Raw genomic sequence first — 26736 nt, forward strand, 5'->3', positions numbered from 1 at the left:
CAGGTGATAATGAGGTGGGGATGGCCAAGACTTGAATGAAGTGGTTTGTATCTCTGATATGCAAGGCTACGCTATGAGAAATTGATTGGATGTGTTGCTCAACAAGAGCAGAGATTCTATGAGTGGTTGATGAGAGTGTTGACTGGGAGTAGGTTAGGTTATGATGGACAGTGGTATTTTGAGGTGGGAGTAGCACATCTTTAAATTTAATAATTTTTGGAGTTGGTGTCTGGAATGCTCTTCCATGATGTTGGAGGACCAGCCAGCATTTCAATTTGGGAGATGTAGGGTAGGTAGTTGGGACTGCACAGCAAAACTATCCTGTGGAAGGAGGAGAGACAGTTCTGGGATTCTTGGACTATTGAGATTTGTTTCTGTAGTACCAGCTTTGTGAGATGTAGGAACTGGCAGAATCTGAAGATCTGAAGGTCACTGTAAAGCAGGGGGGGGGGGGGGGGGTGACATCTGGAGAAGGAAAATTTTTATAATTAGGTTATTGAAGGGGAGTGAAGGAATCCCATGGCTTAGACAATATTTAAGAAAGAGGATGTGGGACTGGGTTTTAGCTAGGGATGAAAACAGACATGAAATTATGATGGGAGCAACATGTGAGGAGCGGTGAATTGATTTGCAGATGAAATGTAGTAATTTGTTGCTTGGATAATGTTTTACCATAATCTGGGTGACACAGGTTCAGAGGATAGCTTGGGCTATGATCAAAATGCCCATACCACCGGTTGTCGCAAAAGTTAGGCATGAACATAGTTGTTAAAGACCTGTGATGCATCTGCATAAGAAAGTCAAGAAGAGAATTATAGAAAAAGATTTGGATGTACAGTATGGGAGAGACAAAGTATATGTAAATTATGAGACAGTAACAAAGGATGGACAATATGAGGCTTACGACATTAGGGAACCAGTAGGTGATATAAATATAATACAGGAGACCTCTCACCATATATTAGAAGCACTGAGTCATTGACGAACACGCACAAAAAAGAAAGGAACTGCTGATCAGCAGGTAGACTGGGGTGAGGTGTTGTGTCAGGATGGCTGAGAAGAAGGAAGTGGGAAAAAGATTTGGGTAGGGGTTGCTGACAGCTCAGAGGGACACAGCACATGTATGAGGCAGGATTGGAGGAGGGAGATGTTGCAGGTGGGTGGAATATGAGTATAACATATGGGCACCAGAGGCGGTGATTTCATGCAGTGCACAATGATAGTGACATAGAGGTATGGATTGGCAGGGTGTGACAGGACAGACAGAGGGGAGAATGTTGGGTAGAGGGTGTGACTGCAGTGGGTTAGTGGAGATTGGGGCCAGGAGGATTATGGGAGCAAAGTATGTTTTGCAAGGATAATTCCTATCTACATAGTTCATAAAAGCTGGTGCTCTGGGAAAGAATCCAGTTGGAATGGGTTGTGAAGCAGCCATTTAAGTTGAGCATGTTGTGCTCAGCAGCATATTCTGCCACTAGGTGATCAACCCTTGGCCAGAGTTTGGCAGTGGGCATTCGTTCTGGTGGACAGCTGGTTGGTGGTCATGCCCCCGTAATGTACTGTGAAGAAATTGCAAGAGTTGGCACATGACATGGTGGCTTTCATTGGTGGGATAGGGTAAGCCAGTGAGAGGACTAAGTAGGATGTACTGGGTGGGTGAATTGAGTAGGTCTTGCACCTGGGTGTTTCACAGATATATGATCCTTATAGCAAAGGCTTCAGGTGGCTTAGGGATGGATCAGGGTGTTGTGTAGGTTGGGTGGACTCTTAAATACCACTTTATGAGGGGTGGGAAGAATCATGAGTCAGATGTCCCTCATTTCTGGGGGTGATGATAGATAGTCGAAGCCCTGATGAAAACATTGTTTAATTGTTCCAGTCCAGGGCGATATTGGATGATGGGGCCTCCTTTATGGCTGTTTCTTGGGGATGGTAGGAGGATTATGGGATATGTGAGGATATGGCATAGGAACTCTGATGGTAGACTTTTTGATACCAAGTACAAAGATATAGCATCATTCTTTTTTGTCATTGCCCATATATATAGGGCACTGGAGGAACAATCAGTATGGTGTATAAAGAAAATTATCCTTCATCATGTACTTTAATTATGTGCAGAGAACCCAGTTGTCAGACATAGTAGCAATTGCCTAGTAAAACTTCAGTACCAGAGCATATTTTGTATTTTATCTGTAATAAACTGATTTTCCCTCTTCTTCTTGCATTGTAATATAACATTTCTGATAGTTTTCTGAGATTCCAGAACTTCTAAAAACGTTGTAATGTTATTTTAATATCTCATTCTACAACATCATGTACATACTTCCAATGAGGGCAGTTTGTTTCTGCCAATGTTTGTTGATATACCCATGATAGGTCTACCAAATTTCAATAACACAAGCATCTCAATCAAAGGAATGGCAGTTATCCACAAACTTGAAAAAGAGCATAATTTGAACATCCTCCTGACATACAATGACTCACTTCCTCTGTGATGAATGAAAGTGATTAGTTCACAGAATTTATCTGCCAACTGCAAACTTTTCCACCTACAATCCCTGCCACAATGATCCCATGTGAGAAATGTTGTGTAACCTCTAAACCATACTCAAACCTGTAGACCCATCCCATAACCTCTGCCTCAAATCCATCTGTGTCTTCATATCAAATATCTCTCCATGACATTCCACCATAACTACTGATTACTGTAGGACAGCAAGCCATGACAAAAGTCTTCCATCTAGTGTGTAAGATGTATTAGACAAGCGAAACACCCTTAGACTTCAAGAAGAATGCAGTAATTCCAATTTTGAAGAAAGCAGTTGCTGACAGATGTGAAAATTACCAAATTATCAGTTTAATAAATCATGGTTGCAAAATACTAACAAAAATTGTTTACAGAAGAATGGAAAAAGTGGCAGAAGCCAACCTCAGGGAAGGTCAGTTTGGATTACAGAGAAATGTAGGAACATACAAGGCACTACTGACCCTAGGACTTATCTTAAAAGATAGGTTAAGGAAAGGAAAACATAAGTTTATTCAATTTGTAGACTTAGAGAAAGCTTTTGACAATGTTGACTGGAATAATCTGTTTGAAATTCTGATGGTAGCCGGGATAAAATACAGGGAGTAAACGGCAATTTACAGCTTTTGTGGAAACCAGATGGCAGTTATAAGAGCGAAGGGGCATGAAAGGGAAGCAGTGGTTGAGAAGGGCATGAGACAGGGTTGTAGCCTATCCCTGGTGTTATTCACTCTGTGCACTGAGCAAGCAGTAAAGGAAATCAAAGAAAAATTTGGAGTAGGGATTAAAGTTCAGGAATGAGAACTAAAAACCTTGAGGTTAAACAATGACATTGTAATTCTGTCAGAGACAGCAAAAGATTTGGAAGAGCAGTTGAATGGAATGCTCAGTGTCTTGAAAGACTGATATAAGGTGAACATCAACAAAAGCAAGACAAGTATAACGGAATGTAGTTGAATTAAACCAGGTGGTGCCAAGGGAATTAGATTAGGAAACAAGATGCTTAAAGTAATAGATAGGTTTTGTTATTTGTGGAGCAAAATAACAGATGATGGCTGAAGTAGTGAGAATATGAAATGTAGACTGGCAATGCTAAAAAAGTCATGTATGAAGAAGAGACATTTTGATAAGGTTGAATATAAACATATGTGTTAGAAAGCCTTTTCTGAAGGTATTTGTCTGGAGTGTAACAATGTATGGAAATGAAACATGGATGATAAACAGTCTAGACAAGAAGACAATAGAAGGTTTTGAAATGTGGTGCTACAGAAGAATACTTAAGATTAGATATGTAGATCACATAAGTAATGAGAAGGTACTGAATAAAATTGGGGAGACAAGAAATATGTGACACAACTTGTCTAAAAGGTGGGACTGGCTCATAGGACACATTCTGAGACATCAAGATCACCAATTTAGTACTGGAGGGAAGTGTGAGGGGTAAATATTGTAGAGGGAGACCAAGAGAGATGAGTACATTTATCAGATTCAGAAGGATGTGTGTTGCAGTAGTTATTCAGAGATGAAGAGGTTTGCACAGGATAAAGTAGCATGGAGAGCTGCATCAAACCAGTCTTTGGACTGAAGACCACAACAACAACATGGAAAGAATCTTTGCTCTTGTTTACCAACATTTCCAACCTATTGCCCTCAGCCTAGCTACCCAAATTAAAGTCACAAATCACATACTGCATCATCTCACAATCACCAACATCCCATTACCATCTGGATATCTGCACATCACTGTTGATTCCTCCTACATATACATCAGCATTCCCCATAGCTTTGCCACTCTCTTCCAACACCTGGTTGATTCCAGATAAACCACAACAATCCTTATACAGCTAACAGATTACATCCTTACCCTTTATTGTTTTACCTTTGAGGGGCAGCTATACAAACAAATCTATGACATGCCCATGGCCACCCACATGGCAAATTCCTATACCATTCTGTTTGTGATCCATTAAGAGAAAACCTTCCTTTCACCCAAAGTCACACACCCCTTGTCTGGTTCAAGTTTACTGATAATTTCTTCATGATCTGTAGCAAGTAGCATGATAGTCTATGCTCAGTCCTCCACAGCCTCAACACATTCTCTCTCATTCCCTTCTCCTTGTCCTACTGAGAGCAGCATGCCAACTTCCGTGACCTCCACTTTTACAATGGATTCATGAAAACCTCTATCCATATCAACTCCACCACCCATCAACAATATCTCCATTTTGATAGCTCTCATCCCATCCACACTAAAGTTCTCTCCTATACCATCTAACCACCCACAGACAGCACATTTGCATTTATGAGCAGTCCCTTTCCCAGTATGTCGAAGATCTTTCTAAGGTCTTGACGGTATAAATTATCTCTGAACTTAGCTAACAAACGTATCTTTAATGCCATCCCCATACATGTCCCTAGTCCTCCAACCACCACTGCAAAGCAGCTCATAGCAGCAATGCCCTCATTACCCAATATCTTCCCAGACTGTAAGAACATAACCATGTGCTTTGCCAGGACTTCGACTACATATATTTGTGTCTGTGAATGTAAAACATCATTCTTACAATCTTTACCACTCCTCCCAAGTGGTATTCTGCTATCAACTCATCTGAAAAATATCTTGGTCTACCTACTCCACGTAGCACATGGGTCATACCCCTATTGAAGAACTGACCCATGCACCCACCCAGCATGTACCATTCCAGTCATGTCACAGGTATATCCTATCCTGTTAGAGGCAGGGTTTCCTATGAAAGCAGTCATATCACATACCAGTTCTGCTATGACTTGTGCACAGCATTTTACGTGGGTATGACCACCTTCCAGCTGTCAGCAAAAATAAGTGAATTCCACCAAACTAGGTTATGAGTAGAGTTGATCACCCAGTGGCAAAATACACTTACAACATATCCTTGAACCTCGCAATCCTCATAGCCTTAGTTTCCACTAACCTCTGTCAAGAAACAACATCCACACTTGTCCCCAAGTCTTCCACTTCATTCATTCTACACTCACACCCTCCTGCTGTAGTCTGCCATTTCCTCTGTTCTCTCTCTGACTCCCAGTCTACTGCTCCATATCAGTGTGTGCCACACACGACTACCCCTGGCAACATCAGCGGAAGCTCTCCAGTGCCACATTTTTATCCTGTGGTTTGCTGTCTTTCCCCTTCCAGCTGTCAACCAACCTCCCTCATACAAATCCTCTCCCAACTAAGCTGCAGTGCCAGTACAACATCTAAGGGACATTTGAATGAAAACCAAGCACCTGCCACAATGGGACAACAGAATGGTACCATTCAAAATAATCATCTCATGCATTAAGACATTTATCCCACTGAAAGCTTTGATGATCAATTCTTGTTTCATAGAATGTGGTCAACCACTGACCAATCCACAACTGTACCCACTCTTGCACATCCTCATCTGACTGAAATTAATGTCCATGCAAGTCTTTCTTCAGGTCACCGAACATGTGAAAATCACACAGTGAAAGGTCTGAGCTGTATGGAGGGTGTTGCAGTGTTTTCCAATGAAACTGCTAAAGCATAGCCTTTGTCCAATAGGCAGTGAAGTGGAAGGCATTATCTGAAGTGGAAGGCATTATCATGCATCAGAATTATCCCATCTGACAACATTCCAACAGACCAAGGGCAAATGCCAAAGCCAACAGTGGAGACGTCCCATGTCTCCCCTACCGAAAAACTCCAAATCAATTCACACAATGTCCAGTAAGGTCATGATGACCTCCAGTGATGACTGTGGAGTCTGATCAATGTGTTCCTCAAATATGGAACCACAATCAGAGTGAAGTGCTATGAAGGCACTTTACAGAAATCTCAGTGCTCTGTAAAGTCAAAATGCCCAGGAATGTTGTCAGATGGTGCTTGGTGCTGGGCCTGCATGTTTACCACCACCTTTGCCTTGTTCATTCTAGTGAGCACATCTTGTGACACTACAGCCACATTGCCCCACACTTCTATTTGCTAAAAGGCTGCCCAAGAAACTTCAAAATATTGTGTTATTTGCAAAACTTCTACCAACAGTAGCTTTTCACAGAGTAAAGCCTTCTGGCATACCTCCTTATCTGGAGCTAAAGAGATAATTGTGTTGTGCACCATAGAGTCTGCATAAGAGTCATTATGGGGATCAGTAACAAACTGACACTTACGGCTAAGGCCATGAAGTTTGGATGCCCAGGCCTTGTATGACTGGTTTGGTTTCCTACGGCATCAGCAGAATTCAACTTGTACCACTATGACATGCGTTAATTTGTGATGGCAGTTGGACAGTAAGCTGCACATATGGTCAAAAGTAATACCTACTGGTTCCTGTAAAGGAGCAAGCTGACCCAGTAATTGATACACCTTAGGTGAAATCCATGAGAGGAATAAGCACAGGCACTCGGTCTTCAGGCCACGAGTGGCCTACCGGGACCATCCGACTGCCGTGTCATCCTCAGAGGAGGATGCAGATAGGAGGGGAGTGGGGTCAGCACACCACTCTCCCGGTCATTATGATGGTATTCTTGACCAAAGCCCCTACTAGTCATTCAAGTAGCTCCTCAATTGGCATCACAAGGCTGAGTGCACCCCAAAAAAGGGCAACAGCGCATGGGGGCTGGATGGTCACCCATCCAAGTGCCAGCCGCGCCCAACAGCACTTAACTTCAGTGATCTCACGGGAACCGGTGTTACCACTGTGGCAAGGCCTTTGCGCATGAGAGGAATAAGGCTTTGCACAAATTCCAGTCTGTCACACCAAAGCCAAAATATTCTATCTGAGTCATTTTTCATAAGATTCCCAATCCTCAGCTGAATCATCGTTTGGAAAAAAACTGGGTGGACAGACTGATGTAATGGTACCTGTCTGTTAATGGAAGCTGACAAAGTGGTCACTGCCAAAGTAAGCTGTTTAATCAGGGCCAGTAGTATGGTGTCAATGATGACAAAACCTGATGAAACCACAATTAAAGACTGCACATGTGGAAAACCTTCAAAGCTCATCACCAGTCATGTACTAACCAAGTAATAAATGAAACTGATCCAAGTAACACAAATATTGCTTTATTAATAAACCTGTGAACAATAATGGAAATAAGCCTCTCATGACTACACACGTAACAAGACAAAAGAATCATACAGAAGGTGCAACGTAAGAGATACACAGAACAACTGATTGAACTGAATAGAATTTAATTGGATTTTATTTGATCCTGTAGGATTACATGGTGTACAGTGAATGTACAGTACACATCAAAAGTAGAAAACATTCAGGATCACATACTTCCCAATAATTTTTGTTACATTCTAACCTCAGTGATTGTAAGTAAAATACATACAAATTTAATGTGGTAAGTACTCTTCAACACTGTAAAATTCCTTTACCATGAGATAGTCTTCGAGGTTCTTTGAAAACTTAGTGTGATGCACATTCAACACAGGTTTTTAGCAGTTAGTGGTGAGTGGTACAAACCAAAATAACATAGTGAGAGCAAGTCAGTGCTGCTCCAGGTGTGTATAGTCATGACCACCAGTAGATGGCATGATAGAGACCATGCCGTGTGCACACTTCCTACAGGTGGCCTCTAGTGGGGCAGCACATGCTCATACAGGTGGCAGTTGATTTAAGTAAACATGTGTGGCAACACTACTCTCTGCACACTCACACTCACACCCACTAATAGCAGGATACAGCACTATGCTTCAGCAATTTGGATGGGAAACACTGCAACATCCTACGTACAGCTCAGATCTTTCACTGTGTGATTTTCATATCTTTGGTAATCTGAAGAAAGATGTGTGTGGACATCACTGAGGAGATGCAAGAGTGGGTACAGTTGTGGATCTGTCAGTAACCAACCATGTTCTACAAAACAGGTGTTGATCATCTCGTCTCCCAGTGGGATGAATGTCTTAACACATGTGGCGATTACTTTTGAATGGAACCCTTCCATGGCCCTGTTGTGGCTGGTGTTCACTTTTCATCTGACTGCCCCTCATAGTTAGTCAAGACAATGTAACTATACTGAAAGGTGTGTGTATGTGTGTATGTATGTGTGTGTGTGTGTGTGTGTGTGTGTGTGTGAGAGAGAGAGAGAGAGAGAGAGAGAGAGAGAGAGAGAGAGAGAGAGGTGACAAAAAGCAAGATTTCAGAGTACTTGACGGCTCAACACAAAAGTTTTGTCTCAAGTACAGATAGTGTTGAGGATCAGTGGAAAAAGTTCAGAACCATTGTACAATATGCATTAGATGAGTATGTGCCAAGCAAGATTGTAAGAGATGGAAAAGAGCCACCATGGTAATTTAACCGATTTAGAAAACTGCTATGGAAGCAAATGGAACTTCACAACAAACATAAACATATCCAAAGCCTTGCAGACAAAAAAAAAATTACACAAAGCGAAATGTAGTGTGAGGAGGGCTATGCAAGAGGCATTCAATGAATTTGAAAGTAAAGTTCTATGTACTGACTTGGCAGAAAATCCTAAGAAATCTTGGTCCTAAGTCAAAGCAGTAGGTGGATCAAAACAAAATGTCCAGACACTCTGTGACCAAAATGGTACTGTGATAGAGGATGACAGTCTAAAGGCTGAAATACTAAATGTATTTTTCCAAAGCTGTTTCACAGAGGAAGACTGCACTGTAGTTCCTTCTCTAGATTGTCGCACAGATGACAAAATGGTTGATATCAAAATAGATGACAGAGGGATAGAAAAACAATTAAAATCGCTCAAAAGAGAAAAGGCCACTGGACCTGATGGGATACCAGTTCGATTTTACACAGAGTACGTGAAGGAACTTGCCCCCCTTCTTGCAGTGGTGTACCATAGGTCTCTAGAAGAGCGTAGCATTCCAAAAAATTGTAAAATGGCACAGATCATCCCCGTTTTCAAGAAGAAATGTCAAACAGATGTGCAGAACTATAGACCTATATCTCTAATGTCAATCAGTTGTAGAATTTTGTAACATGTATTATGTTTGAGTATAATGACTTTTCTGGAGACTAGAAATATACTCTGTAGGAATCAGCATGGGTTTCAAAAAAGACGGTCGTGTGAAACCCAGCTCATGCTATTCATCCATGAGACTCAGAGGGCCATATACAAGGGTTCCCAGGTAGATGCCGTGTTTCTTGACTTCCACAAGGCATTTGATACAGTTCCCCACAGTTGTTTAATGAACAAAGTAAGAGCATATGGACTATCAGACCAATTGTGTGATTGGATTGAAGAGTTCCTAGATAACAGAATGCAGTATGTCATTCTCAATGGAGAGAAGTCTTCCGAAGTAAGAGTGATTTCAGGTGTGCCGCAGGGGAGTGTCGTAGGACCGTTGCTATTCACAATATATATAAATGACCTCATGGATAACACTGAAAGTTCACTGAGGCTTTTTGAGGATGATGCTGTAGTATATCAAAGGTTGTAACAATGGAAAATTGTACTGAAATGCAGGAGGATCTGCAACGAATTGACACATGGTGCAGGGAATGGCAATTGAATCTCAATGTAGACAAGTGTAATGTGCTGCAAATACATAGAAAGAAAGATCCTTTATCATTTAGCTACATTATAGCAGGTCAGCAATTGGAAGCAGTTAATTCCATAAATTATCAGGGAGTAGGCATTAGGAGTGATTTAAGATGGAATGTCCATATAAAATTAATCATCGGTAAAGCAGATGCCAGACTCAGATTCACTGGAAGAATCCTAAGGAAATGCAATCTGAAAACAAAGGAAGTAGGTTACAGTACACTTGTTCACCCATTTCTTGAATACTGCTCACTGGTGTGGGATCCATACCAGATATGGTTGATGGAAGAGATAGAGAAGATCCAACGGAGAGCAGCGCACTTCATTACAGGATCATTTAGTAATCACGAAAGCATTACGGAGATGATATATAAACTCCAGTGGAAGACTCTGCAAGAGAGATGCTCAGTAGCTTGGTACAGGCTTTTCTTGAAGTTTTGAGAACATACCTTCAGCGAGGAGTCAAGCAATATATTGCTCCCTCCTACTTATATGTAGCGAAGAGACCATGAGGACAAAATCAGAGAGATTAGAGCCCACACAGAGGCATACCGACAATCTTTCTTTTCATGAACAATACGAGACTGGAATAGAATGGAGAACTGACAGGGGTACTCAAGGTACCCTCCGCCACACACGGTCAGGTGGCTTGCAGAGTATGGATGTAGATGTAGATGTAGGTGTAGAGAGAGAGAAGAGTGAATTTTCTGTGCTTGTGAGCACTGGAGGAGGACATCATCTGCTGTCTTTACTCTTTCCATTATTTATATTCCACCAAGGCCTTTCCACTACTAAAAGTAAGTGAATAGAAGCTTTTGAAATATGTTAATTCAGAAAGATGCTGAAGAATAGCTGAGTATGTAGAGTAACTAAAAGAGTAGTACAGAATGAAATTTGGGAGAAAAGAGTGTAGTTGGACAACTTGACTAAAATAAGAGACAGGTTGATAGGACACATCCTGAAGCATCAATGAATAGTTAATTTGTTAGTGGGGATGAAGCTTGGAGGTATAAATATTTAGAGAGAGACCAAGACTTGATCAGAGTATGTAGATTGGATGTTTTTAAATTACATTTTGTACAAAGATTGTACTGTAATGTAGAACAAGTCAATGAATACAGTGTTAAACTGCCAAAAAGAAGAAAAGCAAACAATATTGTATATAACATAAATAAAATATATACAATATCTCATTCAAGGTTTCAAGAAAAGTAACAATACTGCAAACAATATACAAACAACATATACATTATTACATACATTGGAATACAAATTACATAATTTATAATATAATACACCTTTTACAAATTTTATAGCACTAAAAATTCATTTAAAATATACGCTGTATGGTTTATGAGGAATTTTTTCAGTTTCCTCTGGAATACATGAGGCTTGTCAGTGTCCTTCTTTATGTTAATTGGAAGGTTATTGTAATTTCCTATTCCATTCTGGATAACTCCTCTTTGTACTATATTGAGAGTTACTAGGTCTTTGTGAAGGCTTGGCTTCCGTCTTGCATCACGGTTGTGAGTATCACAGTTAGTTTGCAAAAGTTTTAATTTTTGAATACAAATATCATTTTAATAAGTATATGTACTGACTTGTGAGCGGTAGTATCACAAGTTTCTTGAATAGTCATCTACAGGATGTTGAATTCGAAACACCACAGTTCAACCTCACAGTTCTTTTCTGTATTTTAAATTTTCTTCTAGTTTTGCAGCATTTACCCAGAATATTATACTATACAAGATCAGAGAGTGGAAATATGCAAAATATGACAACATAATTACATACCTGTCAACACAGGGTGAAATAGCTCTTAGTGCGAAGCATGTTAATCTTAGTTTCTTCAGCAGGTAATCAATATGTTCATTCCCTCTTAAATTATTATCCATTTGTTTTACTAGGAATCTCATATGTGAAGTTTCATATATTTTCTGACCATTGATATCTATTTCAAGAGATTTTAGCTTGTTGTTTGCTGTCTCAAACTGCATTAAATTTGTTTTTTGAGAGGTTTAATGACAGAATATTTGTTGTGAAGTGGAAATAGGTTGCAGAAGATAGCCTAGCAAGGAAATCTCCATCAAACCAGTCTTTCTGCTAAAGACCACAACAACATTGTAAAACTAATTGAGAATTAGTTATCATCTTCCATCATATTCAAATGTCATGGAGTAGGCCCTATTCAGGCTGTTTGGATTGAAAAAATTGTTTTAACCCATTGATGGTGTGTGTTCATATAATTTTGTCCAATCTCTGCTGATGTGGAGGCATATTTCTCCAATGATTGCCTCACAACAAATTTTCAACCACTTGAAAATAGTTTATCTTTAACCTATATTTGTTGACAGTTTTATGGAACAGCAGAATGATAGCTAATTGTAACAGATAAATTGCACATAACAAGAAACTGTGTAGAAGTCACAAATTTTCTTATGGAACATCAAATAACAAATGTTAATGTAGATACTTTAGTTAGCTTCCACTATCAATTGTCAAGAAACATGTTTTCCAAAACAAGCTTCTCAAAGAAGAAACAATATAACTGTGACTGAGACAGTGATACATAAAATCTAATTACAAGAACCATAACTGATGTATCAAATACCAAGCAAGAATTATGGCATATTGTTAGTCAAAGATGTAACAAGAAACAGTTACTGTGAGAAGACCAGTTTCATCAACAGAAAGAAATATAAACAATTTTTCATGTGTTGTGGGAAAAATATTCGTTATATGAAAAGTTAGTGCCAAGAGGAAGAGAGTGGGCTTAGTAATCTCAGTAAAAATTGGAAAATAGTACTGAAAATCATAAAAAGTATTCTGTGTATGTATGTTTATATTAATGCAGATATTTTAATTTCACTAAAACACACACACACACACACATACACACACACACACACACAGAGAGAGAGAGAGAGAGAGAGAGAGAGAGAGAGAGAGAGAGAGACTTTTTTGGGAGATTTGCCTCTTAAAATACTGTAATGAACTACGAAGACAAAAGTACTGTGAAAACACATTGAATTCCATCTGTATTGTCTTTGTTACAGGGCCCTGAAGGTCCTGCAGGTCAACAGGGGAGTACAGGAAGCCCAGGGGAGAAAGGTGACAGAGGAATTCCTGGCCCTCCTGGACTACAAGGACCTGTGGGACCTCAAGGAAACCCAGGACCTCCAGGACCCCAGGGAGTCAGAGGTTCACCAGGACCTGCTGTAAGTAAACATTTGTAAGTGAAAAGATGTTACAGACTAATGCAGTTACAAATTATGCGAAGAGAGATAAATTTTTTGCTGATTTCCTCAAAATTTCTTTGTGTACAGTCATTATAGCTAGAAATATATTAGAGAAATTACAATTTAAATACTGATGCCTTTTCTTTACATCAGCACTGTCTGCAGACTTTGCTTAGTGTTTTAATGAAGAGGAGAAAGGAGTAAAACGTAAATGTGGTAACACATAGTTAAAGAATATAAGGGAAGGGAAGAAAAAGAAGATGGAGCATAACTGGGAGAAGATAGGAGCATTGGCTTTTCTGTCTGACATTGGGGAGTTGGCCACATACATTAATTTTGGGGAAGTACTATGAGGATGACAGGACATAGTGTGTGGTGGTCCTGTAATTTGTCTGGCTGCAGCCATCTTAACTGGGGGTATGAAGTACTGATGATGTGATCATATTGATAAATGTTGCATATATAATACACACAAGCATTAATGGTTAGTTCTAAATATATTGTGTTTTCACAACTTGGTACAATGTTCAATTCATCGCAATAGTGGAGGTTCAGTAGAATGAGTGATTGCATGAGTCTGCATTTCACATCCTGTGGAAAAATGTTCTGAAACTTTTTGAGGGCATAGAGGCAAACAGCAGTCTTCCAGCATATGGCAACAGTATTCTCTGCCCAGTTTAAATGCTCATCCAGAATTACATATAAGTTCTTCACTGCTTTCTGGTATGGTATTAATTGGGGGCTGCACAGATTAGGCCATGAATATTAAATTGTGTGCTGATAGTCCTGGAGCCAAAGTTTGACCTATATCTGTTACTTTGTTGACCTTTTTTGTTGCAGTCACGTCTATAAGAGTGTGACTGTGCACTATATGGTGTGTGGGTTCTAATTGAAGAATGTTCATGTTGTTGCAGTTAAACCATCTTCTTAGATTTATTGTGGAGGGAGTATCTCTCAACAAGTCTATGTTCGAGTTTCCTATTACAACAACACATTTGTCTTGACACTGTAGTGAATGAAATTCTGACTGAAAGGAGGTCATTGAGCTCGTTTCTGGTGCCTTGTAGACAACATCAGTTAAGCACTTCTGTCTACACACTTATTTCAAGGAACATGAATTCAGCCTGCCGTTCTTCAGTAGGGTTTGATGTGCTTAAGACTCTGGATATATCAGTTTTTACATACACCTTGACACTCCTGCCATGTTTGTTTCATCTGTCTGTCCTAAGAGATAAATGTTGCAGAGAATATGGATGGTCTTATGCATGTCTCAGACAGGAGAGTTACATGAAAGTTTTTATGCCCATAACCAGCTTTATTTCCAATTACAGGGTGATGTAGGTCCACCTGGGAAATCTGGTGCAGACGGGCAGCCAGGAAAGGTTGGTGAACCAGGTGCCAGAGGACCTAAAGGTGAGAGAGGTCGACGTGGACCAAAAGGACATCGAGGTGATATTGGTTTGGTTGGACACAAAGGTTCACAGGGCGAAAAAGGTGAAAAAGGAGACAAGGGACCAAGAGGACCTCAGGGACCCAAAGGAAATCCTGTGAGTATTTAATAACATAATGTTGAAATATTACAATGTCAATAAATATTTCAGCAGTTCAGCTAGTGTAATTTACCAAATAATGCTGTTTCTCATGTATGGAATTTAAATTATGATTTTATGTAAGACTGGTACATCCACTTCATTTTACTGTTCTTTACCAAACTTAAGTAACATTTATAGTCACAAATCTACTAAAAATATTCGCCACTCATTATTAGAATACAGTATGCATTATTTTAACTATGGTAAACAGAAAAATTTATAGGGGAGAGTGTTGTACCTCAAGGATGGTGTGCCTAGGAACACATGACGTTTTTTGGTCAGTATTTTAGTCTAGTGACTAATTTTAGTATCAAAAATGTTATGAAAAGGATAGGTGAGATCACACTGGCAGAGTTTGTAGGCAGAGGAGTCAGAAAATTGGTAGAGACCTTCCACCAGGTGGTCACTGCTGTAGATTATGACAGTGGTGGAATCTTCGTCTATTGATAGTGTGATTGGAAAGAAGAAAGGTCACCCGTATACAACCTCAAAACAGATCCTGCTTCCATTTGATGTGACACAGTTGTATTCTGCCCGAAGCAGCCAGAGAAACTGGTCATGTGTGTGTGTGAGCTGTGCTTGCATGAATTTGTGTGTGTGTGTGTGTGTGTGTGTGTGTGTGTGTGTGCAGTCTTTTTCATTGTACCTATCTTTAGATCAGCATGTACTCTGTAGTAGCAATCTAGCCTTTTCATGATATTGTCATTATTCCGTCCTGGACTTCCTATTGTTTGATATGTTTTAAAACTAGTTATACACTGAAGCACCACAGAAACTGGTATAGGCATGCATATCCACATACAGAGACATGTAAACAGGCAGAATATGGTGCCACAAATGCCAATGCCTATAAAGACAACAAGTGTCTGGCACATTTGTTACTGCTGCAGCTTGTCAAGATATAAGTGAGTCTGAATGTGGTGTTATAGTCAGCGAACAAGCGATGGGACACAGCATATCTGAGGTAGAGATGAAGTGGGGATTTTCCCATATGACCATTTCATGAGTGTACTGCGAATGTCAGGAATCCTGTAAAACATCAAATCTGCGACCTTGCTGTGGCTGGCAACAGATCCTGCAAGAACGGGACCAACGGCGAGTGAACAGAATCATTCAACATGACAGAAGTGCAACCCAACGGCAAGTGAACGGAATCATTCAACATGACAGAAGTGCAACCCTTCCGCATATTGCTGCAGATTTCAATGCTGGGCCATCAACAAGTGTCAGTGTGTAAACCATTCAATGAGACATCATCAATATGGGCTTTCAGAGTCAAAGGCCCCCTTGTGTACCCTTGATGACTGCACGACACAAAGCTTTATGCCTCACCTGGGCCCCTCAACACCGGCATTGGACTGTTGATGACTGGAAATATGTTCCCTGGTTGAACAAGGCTCGTTTCTAATTGTAGTGAGTGGAGGGATGTGTAAAGGTTTGGAGACAGCCTCATGAATCCATGGACCCTGCACGTCAGCAGGGGACTGTTCAGGCTAGTTGGGGCTCTGTAATGGTATGGAGGTGTGCGTTTGGAGTGATATGGGACCCTTGAGACTTCTAGATATGACTCTGACAGGTGACACATATGTAAGCATCCTGTCTCATCACCTGCATCCATTCATGTCCATTGTCCATTCCAATGGACTTGGGCAATTCCAGCAGGACAATGTGACACTCCACATATCTCAAACTGCTACAGACTAGCTCCAGGAACACTCTTCTGAGTTTAAACACTTCTGCTGGCCACCAAACTCCCCTGACCTGAACGTTATTGAACATCTCTGGGAAGAGATCTCCACCCCCTCGTACTCTTACGGATTTATGGACAGCCCTGCAGGATTCATGGTGTCAATTCCCTCCAGCACTACAACATACAACAGTCGAGTCCATGCCATGTCATGTTGTGACACTTCTGCTAGCTTGCAGGGGTCCTACATCATATTAGGCAGGTGTACCAGTTTCTTTGGCTCTTCAGTGCATAATGTGGGGAAAGTAAAACCATACTTTGCCAGTCTTGTGTCATCTTATACCTAGAAACAGAAAGTATTTTACCATGGAGCTTAGCATATTTGCCAGTTAACTGAGTTTAATTAATTTATTAACATATTTATGTGTCTTAAAAATGGAAACTAATGTTAATTTACAATAGCTTCAATTTTAAACTGTTTTTTGATATTACTTCTGCATAATTTGATTTCACTTACTGATTATTGGTGTATAGTGGAGTAATAACATAACAGATAGATGACAAGATTTTCTCACTTGCAATGCTTTTACATTTCAATAGAATATTTGTTCCTAGGTAAATGACCATGTTGTGCTTTGGAGCATGTTTTTGCATTTAGAAAAACCTTAATTTTCTAGAATAATTTTTGTAAATTTAGAAAACAACTGCAGCACATAAAAAGTGAATGTCATCATTAAAAAATGGAGTAAGAAAATATTATATTAAACTTCTACAGGCAAAAGTCTGAAAGTGTCCCAAGGTACAACTTTTTCCCCTGTGAATATTATGAACAATTTTCCATACATTGTCTACAAATTTAATTTTTGTAATACATGTACATTTCAGAACAAGTGTCCCACCTGAAAAGTAGCTGAAAAAGTTGAAAATGAATAATATGCCAGGTCAAGATGAAATCCCAATTTGATTTTAGAGAGAGCACTCTATGGTGTTGGCCCCTTACTTAGCTTGCATTTATCGCAAATCTCTCGCCCAGCACAAAGCCCCACGTGACTGGAAAAAAAGTGTATGTTGCTTCTGTACATAATAAGTGTAAAGGAAAAGACCCACAAAATTACAGACCAATATCATTAATGATCCTACCCCCATGAACGATGGACCTTGCCATTGGTGGGGAGGCTTGCATGCCTCAGCGATACAGATGGCCGTACCGTAGGTGCAACCACAACGGAGGGGTATCTGTTGAGAGGCCAGACAAACGTGTGGTTCCTGAAGAGGGGCAACAGCTTTTTCAGTAGTTGCATGGGCAACAGTCTGGATGATTGACTGATCTGGCCTTGCAACACTAACCAAAACGGCCTTGCTGTGCTGGTACTGCAAACGGCTGAAAGCATGCAGCTTTACTGTATGGTTAAATGATGATGACGTCCTCTTGGGTAAAATATTCCGGAGGTAAAATAGTCCCCCATTCGGATCTCCGGGCGGGGACTACTCAAGAAGACGTCATTATCAGGAGAATGAAAACTGCCATTCTACGGATCGGAGCATGGAATGTCAGATCCCTTAATCAGGCAGGTAGGTTAGAAAATTTAAAAAGGGAAATGGATATGTTACAGTTAGATATAGTGGGAATTAGTGAAGTTCGGTGGCAGGAGGAACAAGACTTTTGGTCAGGTGAATACAGGGTTATAAATACAAAATCAAGTAGGGGTAATGCAGGAGTAGGTTTAATAATGAATAAAAAAATAGGAGTGCAGGTAAGCTACTACCAACAACATAATGAATGCATTATTGTGGCCAAGATAGACACGAAGCCCATGCCTACTACAGTAGTACAAGTTTATATGCCAATTAGCTCTGCAGATGATGAAGAAATTGATGAAATGTATGATGAGATAAAAGAAATTATTCAGGTAGTGAAGGGAGACGAAAATTTAATAGTCATGGGTGACTGGAATTCGAGAGTAGGAAAAGGGAGAGAAGGAAACATAGAGGGTAAATATGGATTGGGGGAGAGAAATGAAAGAGGAAGCCGTCTGGTAGAATTTTGCACAGAGCGTAACTTAATCATAGCTAACACTTGGTTCAAGAATCATAAAAGAAGGTTAAATACATGGAAGAATCCTGGAGATACTAGAAGATAGATTATATAATGGTAAGACAGAGATTTAGGAACCAGGTTTTAAATTGTAAGACATTTCCAGGGGCAGATGTGGACTCTGACCACAATCTATTGGTTATGAACTGTAGATTAAAAATGAAGAAACTGCAAAAAGGTGGGAATTTGAGGAGATGGGACCTGGATAAACTGACTAAACCAGAGGTTGTACAGAGTTTCAGGGAGAGCATAAGGGAACAATTGACAGGAATTTGGGAAAGAAATACAGTAGAAGAAGAATGGGTAGTTCTGAGGGATGAAGTAGTGAAGGCAGCAGAGGATCAAGTAGGTAAAAAGACGAGGGCTAGTAGAAATCCTTGGGTAACAGAAGAAATATTGAATTTAATTTATGAAAGGAGAAAATATAAAAACACAGTAAATGAAGCAGGTAAAAGGGAATACAAACGTCTCAAAAATGAGATCGACAGGAAGTGCAAAATGGCTAAGCAGGGATGGTTAGAGGACAAATGTAAGGATGTAGAGGCTTATTTCACTAGTGGTAAGATAGATACTGCCTACAGGAAAATTAAAGAGACCTTTCAGGAAAAGAGAACCACTTGTATGAATATGAAGAGCTCAGATGGAAACCCAGTTCTAAGCAAAGAAGGGAAAGCACAAAGGTGGAAGGAGTATATAAAGGGTCTATACAAGGGCGATGTACTTGAGGACAATATTATGGAAATGGAATAGGAAGAAGATGAAGATGAAATGGGAGATATGATACTGCGTGAAGAGTTTGACAGAGCAGTGAAAGACCTGAGTCGAAACAAGGCCCCGGGAGTAGACAACATTCCATTGGAACTACTGACGGCCTTGGGAGAGCCAGTTATGACAAAACTCTACCATCTGGTGAGCAAGATGTATGAGACAGGTGAAATACCCTCAGACTTCAAGAAGAATATAATAATTCCAATCTCAAAGAAAGCAGGTGTTGCCAGATGTGAAAATTACCGAACTATCAGTTTAATAAGTCACAGCTGCAAAATACTAACGCGAATTCTTTACAGGCGAATGGAAAAACTGGTAGAAGCCGACCTCAGTGAAGATCAGTTTGGATTTCGCAGAAATGTTGGAACACTTGAGGCAATACTGACCCTATGACTTATCTTAGAAAATAGTACTCAAATTAAATCAGGTGATGCTGAGGGAATTAGATTAGGAAATGAGACACTTAAAGTAGTAAATGAGTTTTGCTATTTGGGTAGCAAAATAACTGATGATGGTTGAAGTAGAGAGGATATAAAATGTAGACTGGCAATGGCAAGGATAGCGTTTCTGAAGAAGAGAAATTTGTTAACATCGAGTATAGATTTAAGTGTCAGGAAGTCATTTCTGAAAGTATTTGTATGGAGTGTAGCCATGTATGGAAGTGAAACATGATGATAAATAGTTTAGACAAGAAGAGAACAGAAGCTTTCAAAATGTGGTGCTACAGAAGAATGCTGAAGATTAGATGGGTAGATCACATAACTAATGAGGAGATACTGAATAGAATTGGAGAGAAGAGAAATTTGTGGCACGACTTGACTAGAAGAATGGATCGGTTGTTAGGGCATATTCTGAGGCATCAAGGGATCACCAATTTAGTATTGGAGGGCAGCGTGGAGGATAGAAATCGTAGAGGGAGACCAAGAGATGAGTACACTAAACAAATTCAGACGGATGTAGGTTGCAGTAGGTACTGGGAGATGAAAAAGCTTGCACAGGATAGAGTAGCATGGAGGGCTGCATCAAACCAGTCTCAGGACTGAAGACAACAACAACAACAACAACAACAACAACATTAATGATATTTTGCTGCAGAATTCTTAAACATATTCTCAATTCAAAAATATAAATTTCCTTGAGATGGAAGAGCTTCTGTGTACAAATCACCATGGATTCAGAAACCATTGCTCATGGAAAATTCAGCTTGCCTTTCTTTTCACACGATATCCTGCAAACTATAGATGAAGGGCGATGCACAGATTCTATATTTCTTTAAAGCATTTGACATGGTGCACCGCTACAGACTGTTAATGAAGGTATGAGCTTACAGAATACATTCCCAGGCATGTGAGTGGCTTGAAGACACCAATGGCAAGTGTTTGAGATGAGGGTATCATCAGGAGTGCCCAAGGGAAGTGTGATAGGTCTGCTCTTATTCTCCCAGTACATAAATGATCTGACAGACAGGATGAGCAGCAATGTATGGCTCTTTGTGGATGATGCTGTGTATGTTGGAAAGTATTATCGTTGAGAGACTGTAAAAGGATACAAGATGATGTGACAAAAGTTTTAGTTGGTGTGATGAATGGCAGCTAGCTCTAAATGCAGATAATCATAATTTAATGCAGATGAGTAAGAAAAACAATTCTGTAATATTGGAATACAGCATTTGTGGTGCACTGCTTGAGCAGCCACATCATTTAAATATCTAGGTGCAACAACAGTGTAATGCAATTTGAAATGGAGTAAGCATGTAAAGACAGTAGCAGGGTAGGTAAATGATTGATTTCAGTTTATTGGAAGACTCTGTAAAGGAGACAGTGTGTAGAACACTAGTGCAAATGCCTTCTTGAGTAATGCTTGAGTGTTTAGGATCCCCACCAGGTTGGATTAAAGGAAGACATCAAAGCAGTTCAGAAGTGCACTGCTGGATTTTTTACTGGTAAGTTCGATCAACACATGGAGATGCTTCATGAACTCGAGTAATAATCCTTGGAGGGAAGATGACAATCTTTTCACAGACTGCTGTTGAGAAAGTTTAGATATCTGGTATTGGAAGCTAACTGCAGAACCATTCTGCTGTCCCCAATGTACATTTTGCGTAAAGACCATGATGATAAGATAAGAGAAATTAATGTGCAAACAGAGGCATAGAGACAGTTGTTGTAAATGAAACAGGAAAGGAAATGAACAGTAGCTGTACAAGGTACCCCTTGCCACTCATCGTATGGTGGTTTGTAGAGTATGTATGAAACTTTAGATGTAGTTGTAGAAGATAAGTGATGCAATTGTTGAATTTTTTTAATTTATTTACTAAGTGAACATAATGAGCAAGGTTTGGTTTTCGTCAGTCAAAAGGCTTACATGGATTCCTTGATTCATACAGCAGAAGCAAATACTGTCTCAACACCATCTGAGGCGCATGTATAGGTGGAAGAATTAGTAACTCCATCTCTCCAAGGAAATGCAGTGGGATGCTTGGTCTATATCCGAGGTTCCCAACAAAATTTTCTCGAGGACCCTCTCATCGAGCATGATTGGTACCTTGTCATATCACAGTATCAAGTACCTAAAAAAGCCTAATTAAGAATCTTTTTATACGTTTTCTATTTCTGGTACTTAGAAAAAACATTGACATATTCATTATTGAAAAATCAGCTGCAGAGAGGCAGCGTGCAAAGTCTAACAGCATACAGCAGAACTATTTGCCTCTATCTAATTCTAGTTTTGCGCTAGAGTGTGCTAGTGTGAGTTTGCTCTAGGAAGATGCTAGACACAGAAGTTAGTGTTCGCTAAAGCTCTGCCCATGCAGGAAGCAGCCAAAACAAAAAATCTGTTATCATACGAAATATATTTTTTATTCTAATAGCATCTTGTGGACCCCTCTGGCAAAGCTCGTGGACCCCTGGGGGTCCACGGGCGACCTGTTGGGAACCACTGGTCTATATGACAGTTGTGTAACACTCACACATTTGTTTCACTGTAAACTGTGTCTCACAAATTCTGGGAAACCTAGACAGTAGCCACTGGTCAGTGGTTGAGCATACTTCAGCATGTTTCAAAGGTACATTCTCACTTGAACTTAGGTATCTAGCTGCTGAACTTTCAGGTGAACTGTAGGCATTTATTGATGCAAATTGTTGCAGTGAGCCAAGCACATGTCCTTGTATATGTACAGCAGTGGAGTAGTCATAAGATGACACACCTATGTGTCATTATTTGCTAAAATTGTGTTTTTAGGTCTAAGTTAAGCTGTTAAGTAACTCTATGGCTGGCATGTTTATTCAGGATAAATGCACCACTGAAAACTGTACACATTCCTGGAGTGGATAATGCAAACTGACTGTGGTTGGGCAGGAACTGAGTTTAAGAAAATCTCAAAGCATATTGATGCATATTTCTACATAGAATGTAAATTGTATATTGTACATACTTTTTATCAAGTGAATCTCAAATGACATACATCTTTGCAAAGCCAATAAAGTGTGTAACTCATGAATGTTTGTATTTCTTGCTTGGCATGCTGCAAATGTAAAACTTTTATGGTGTCTGTAATTCACAGTTTTAGGAGAAGAATTACAGTAAAATTTTTGTTGCTGTTTATTAGCAACTGATTTTTGTGTGTTAATTATGAAAAGCTCTATCCTCTCAAATGAAATAACATGCTTATGTACTTATTAACCAATCAAAAAATGAAAAAAATCATGTAAATGGTCAGCATGTAGCCATATTTTTCACTGAGAGAGTGTAGCCTACTGCAGTTGGATAACTGACTCATTCTACATCACAGACAGAGCTCACAATTATGATAAGAAGAAAATGAATATAACTAACTAAGGAAGTAACTAACAAGTTTAATCCTCGATCTTTGCTCTTGCACAAGCTCTGTCTATTGTTGTTGAAAGTATGTTGTGTTGTGCATAAAGCAGGTCTGTATTGATACATATTGTTTTAAATCTTTCTGTAACCTGTACTCCTTTTGATGCTAGTTGAAACATGTTAATTCTATAAAGAGCATCAAAAAAGCATAACAAATGTGTACCAGTTTAACAAGCATTTTATATGCCTGTTTTTCTTCTAGTTATTTTACATATAATACCATTTCATTATCTTTCTTTCAGGGTCCCTCGGGTCCTGCTGGTCAGAAAGGAAGTGATGGACCTCAAGGACTGCCAGGAATGGAAGGCCCTCCAGGTCCAAAAGGATCTGAAGGAGTAGCAGGAATGAAGGGAGAGCCAGGTCCGGCAGGACCCCCGGGGCCCCCAGGGCCTCCAGGGGAACTGCCACTCTTACCTCCAGAGCTACTGTTCCACCGAGAAGCTGGCAGGGAAAAGAGAGCACTTAAGTATGTCATCAATATCATTTACTTGTATCAGTGTAAAGGATTTTTTTATTAAGATCACATGCTAATTATGTACATACTAATGTAACAAAATGAACATGAAGTCATGGTAAAGTGAAGTGGTTGATTAAAGCATCCAGAGCATAAGAGTCACTCCTGTTTTCACATATAAGTGCTGGTCCTCTATGTCAGTTTTTGTGACACACAGATTGTTGCTACGTGAGTGATGACAATTGACAAGAAACTGAGTGAGGTGTGACATTGGTTCAGTTTTGGGAGAAACATCTGTAAGGTGTGGGGTTCAAATCCCTATACAGAAATTCTGGTTTATGTTACCTATGGTTTCCCAGAATGGATAGAGATGAATGCTGGTTTAGTTCCTTAAACAGATCACAGCTGCTAGCTTATCTCACTCTTCTCCGACAGTCAGTGATGTTGTAAACTCTTATCCTCCTTCATTCCCTCTATCCTTGTAAATACATTGACTGCATTTCATGTATTACATAGCCTGAGACACTATTTATCACTCATGCCATGATACATTGTAATAATTTGTAGGCTACTTTGACACACTACACTTCTTAATCAAACAATAAAATGTTGTCAATATTTTTCATTTGCTTCATTAATCAACAGATAATTAATAAATACATTGCACTAGAAAGAGCATAAAATGGTAGGAATTTCAACTTTTTATAACATGTTGTTACCTGATCAGTTCAATTCATGATCTCAAGATATCTTTTCATGTCAATTCATCAGTAGCTATACTGGTACTCTCAAATATTTTTAGGGATTTAGAAGACATGGTTTTGGAAGAAATGACTGCTGAGCCAAAGGAAGACCTAGGCGGGAAATTCTTGGACATGTATAGCTCAATATATACAATGAGACAAGACCTGGATCGCATAAGAAAGCCTGTTGGTACACGTGAAAACCCAGTACGAACTTGCAAGGATCTCTTCTATGGGCATCCTCAGTTTAAGGATGGTAAGTAGTATTAATGTCATTCTCACAGTCGCTTCAGATATGCTGCAAAAGTAGGATCTAGTTAACATTTTTTGCTATGATAAACAAAATAATAAAGCAGAAGACTGTTAGAAATGGTACCCACAAATAAAAGGGCTCTTATGTTAGTCCCAGTTCTTAGACGAAAAATATATCTTAATCAAAGCTCCGAAAAATCTAATAATGTGCTCAGAGAGAAGCCAATCACCCCAATTGTATGACTGTATGTGGTGTGAGCCAAAATTTATGACTAGACTGGGGACATTTTTGGCAGGGAACACACAGCAAGTTATTGTGGATGGAGAGTCATTGGCATATGTAGAAGTAATTTTGGGTGTACCCCAAGGAAGTGTGTTGGAACCCTTGCTGTTCATGCTGTATATTAAGTACCTTGCAGGCAATATTAATAGTAATCTCAGCTTTCTGCAGACAATGCAGTTATTTATAATGAAGTACTATCTGAAAGAATCTATGCAGATATTCAGTAAGACCTTCATAAGATTTCAAAGTGGTGCAAAGACTGGCAACTTGCTTTGAGTGATTAGAAATGCAAAACTGTGGACTTCGTAAAATGAAAAAACGTAGTATCCTATGACCACAATATAAATGAGTCACAGTCAGAATTGGTCAACTGATAAAAATACACGAGTGTGACAGTTTTCAGGGATATGAAATGGAACAATCACATAGGCTATGTTATAGGTAAAGCCAGTCTACAAAGGAAACTGCATACGAAATACTTGTGTGTCCCATCCTAGAATTTTGCTCAAGTGTGCAACACTCATAACAAATTAGACTTACAGGAGATATTGAATGGATGGAAAGAATGGCTGCGTTAATGGCCACAGATTTGTTGACGGACAGGAGAGTGTCACAAAGATGCTGAAGAACTGAACTGGCAGACACCTGAAGACTGACACCAACTATTCCATGAAAACCTACTTAGCAAGTTTGTAGAACCAGCTTTAAGTTATGAAACTAGGAATGTATTACAATCCCCGTGTATCACTCTCATAGGGGTCCCAAATACAAGATTAGACTAATTACTGCATGCACAGAGGCATTTAAGCAATCTTTCTTCCCACACTCCCTACATGAATGGAATGCGAGGAAGCCCTAATAATTGGCACTATGGGATTTATGCTTTGCCATGCAGTTCATGGTTGTTTGCAAAGTATAGATGCAGGTGGAAATAGAGCTAATGGGTAGAGCAGTTAAGAAACAAAAAAGGAAAGTGTGAGGAAAAGGCAACCAGTATCCCAAAAATATGTAACACAGTCTACACTTTATTTATTTATTTGTTTTTTCATTCACCCTTTGATTGCTGTTCAGAGCAATATTAGCTATGCCAGTGTATATTTAAAGGTCTGGGGTAAATTGAAATTTGAGCATTTAAAATATTTTTAGATTTCTGCAAACATAACAGTAATGCACAATAACTTTGCTTATATTTTACAAGTTTTTAAATAATAATGTATAATAGAATTGGATATAAAACAAACCTCAGAAATCATTTAATTTATACATACGGATGTACACTGAAGAGTCAAAGAAACTGGTACACCTGCCTAATATCGTGTAGGGCCCCCATGAGCATGCAGAAGTACCACAACATGACATCTCATGGACTCAACTAATGTCTGAAGTAGTGCTGGAGGGAACAGATACCATGAATCCTGAAGGCTGTCCATAAATCTGTAAGAGTATGAGGGGGTGGAGATCTCTTCTGAACATCATGTTGCAAGGCATCCCAGATACGCTCAATAAAGTTCATGTGTGCAGAGTTTGGTAGCTAGCGGATGTGTTTAAGCTCAGAAGAGTGTTCCTGGAACCACTCTGTTGCAATTCTGGATGTGTGGTGTGTCACATTGTCCTGCTAGGATTGCCCAAGTCTGTCAGAATGCACAATAGGCATGAATGGATGCAGGTGGTCAGACAGGATGCTTAC

General features: G+C 39.6%; 1 protein-coding gene across 1 annotated transcript in view; it reads left to right on the forward strand.

Annotated features, from left to right (window-relative positions):
- Positions 1-26736, forward strand: part of LOC124723106 (collagen alpha-1(XI) chain-like) — a 543500-nt gene that overhangs the window by 469759 nt on the left and 47005 nt on the right. The window contains exons 23-26 of the mRNA XM_047248286.1: positions 13114-13275; positions 14628-14843; positions 23560-23783; positions 24574-24770. Of these exons, the coding sequence (XP_047104242.1) occupies positions 13114-13275; positions 14628-14843; positions 23560-23783; positions 24574-24770 (799 nt within the window). The remainder of the gene's footprint in view (positions 1-13113; positions 13276-14627; positions 14844-23559; positions 23784-24573; positions 24771-26736) is intronic.

This window comes from Schistocerca piceifrons, chromosome X (assembly GCF_021461385.2).
Source record: "Schistocerca piceifrons isolate TAMUIC-IGC-003096 chromosome X, iqSchPice1.1, whole genome shotgun sequence".
Taxonomy (NCBI): domain Eukaryota; kingdom Metazoa; phylum Arthropoda; class Insecta; order Orthoptera; family Acrididae; genus Schistocerca; species Schistocerca piceifrons.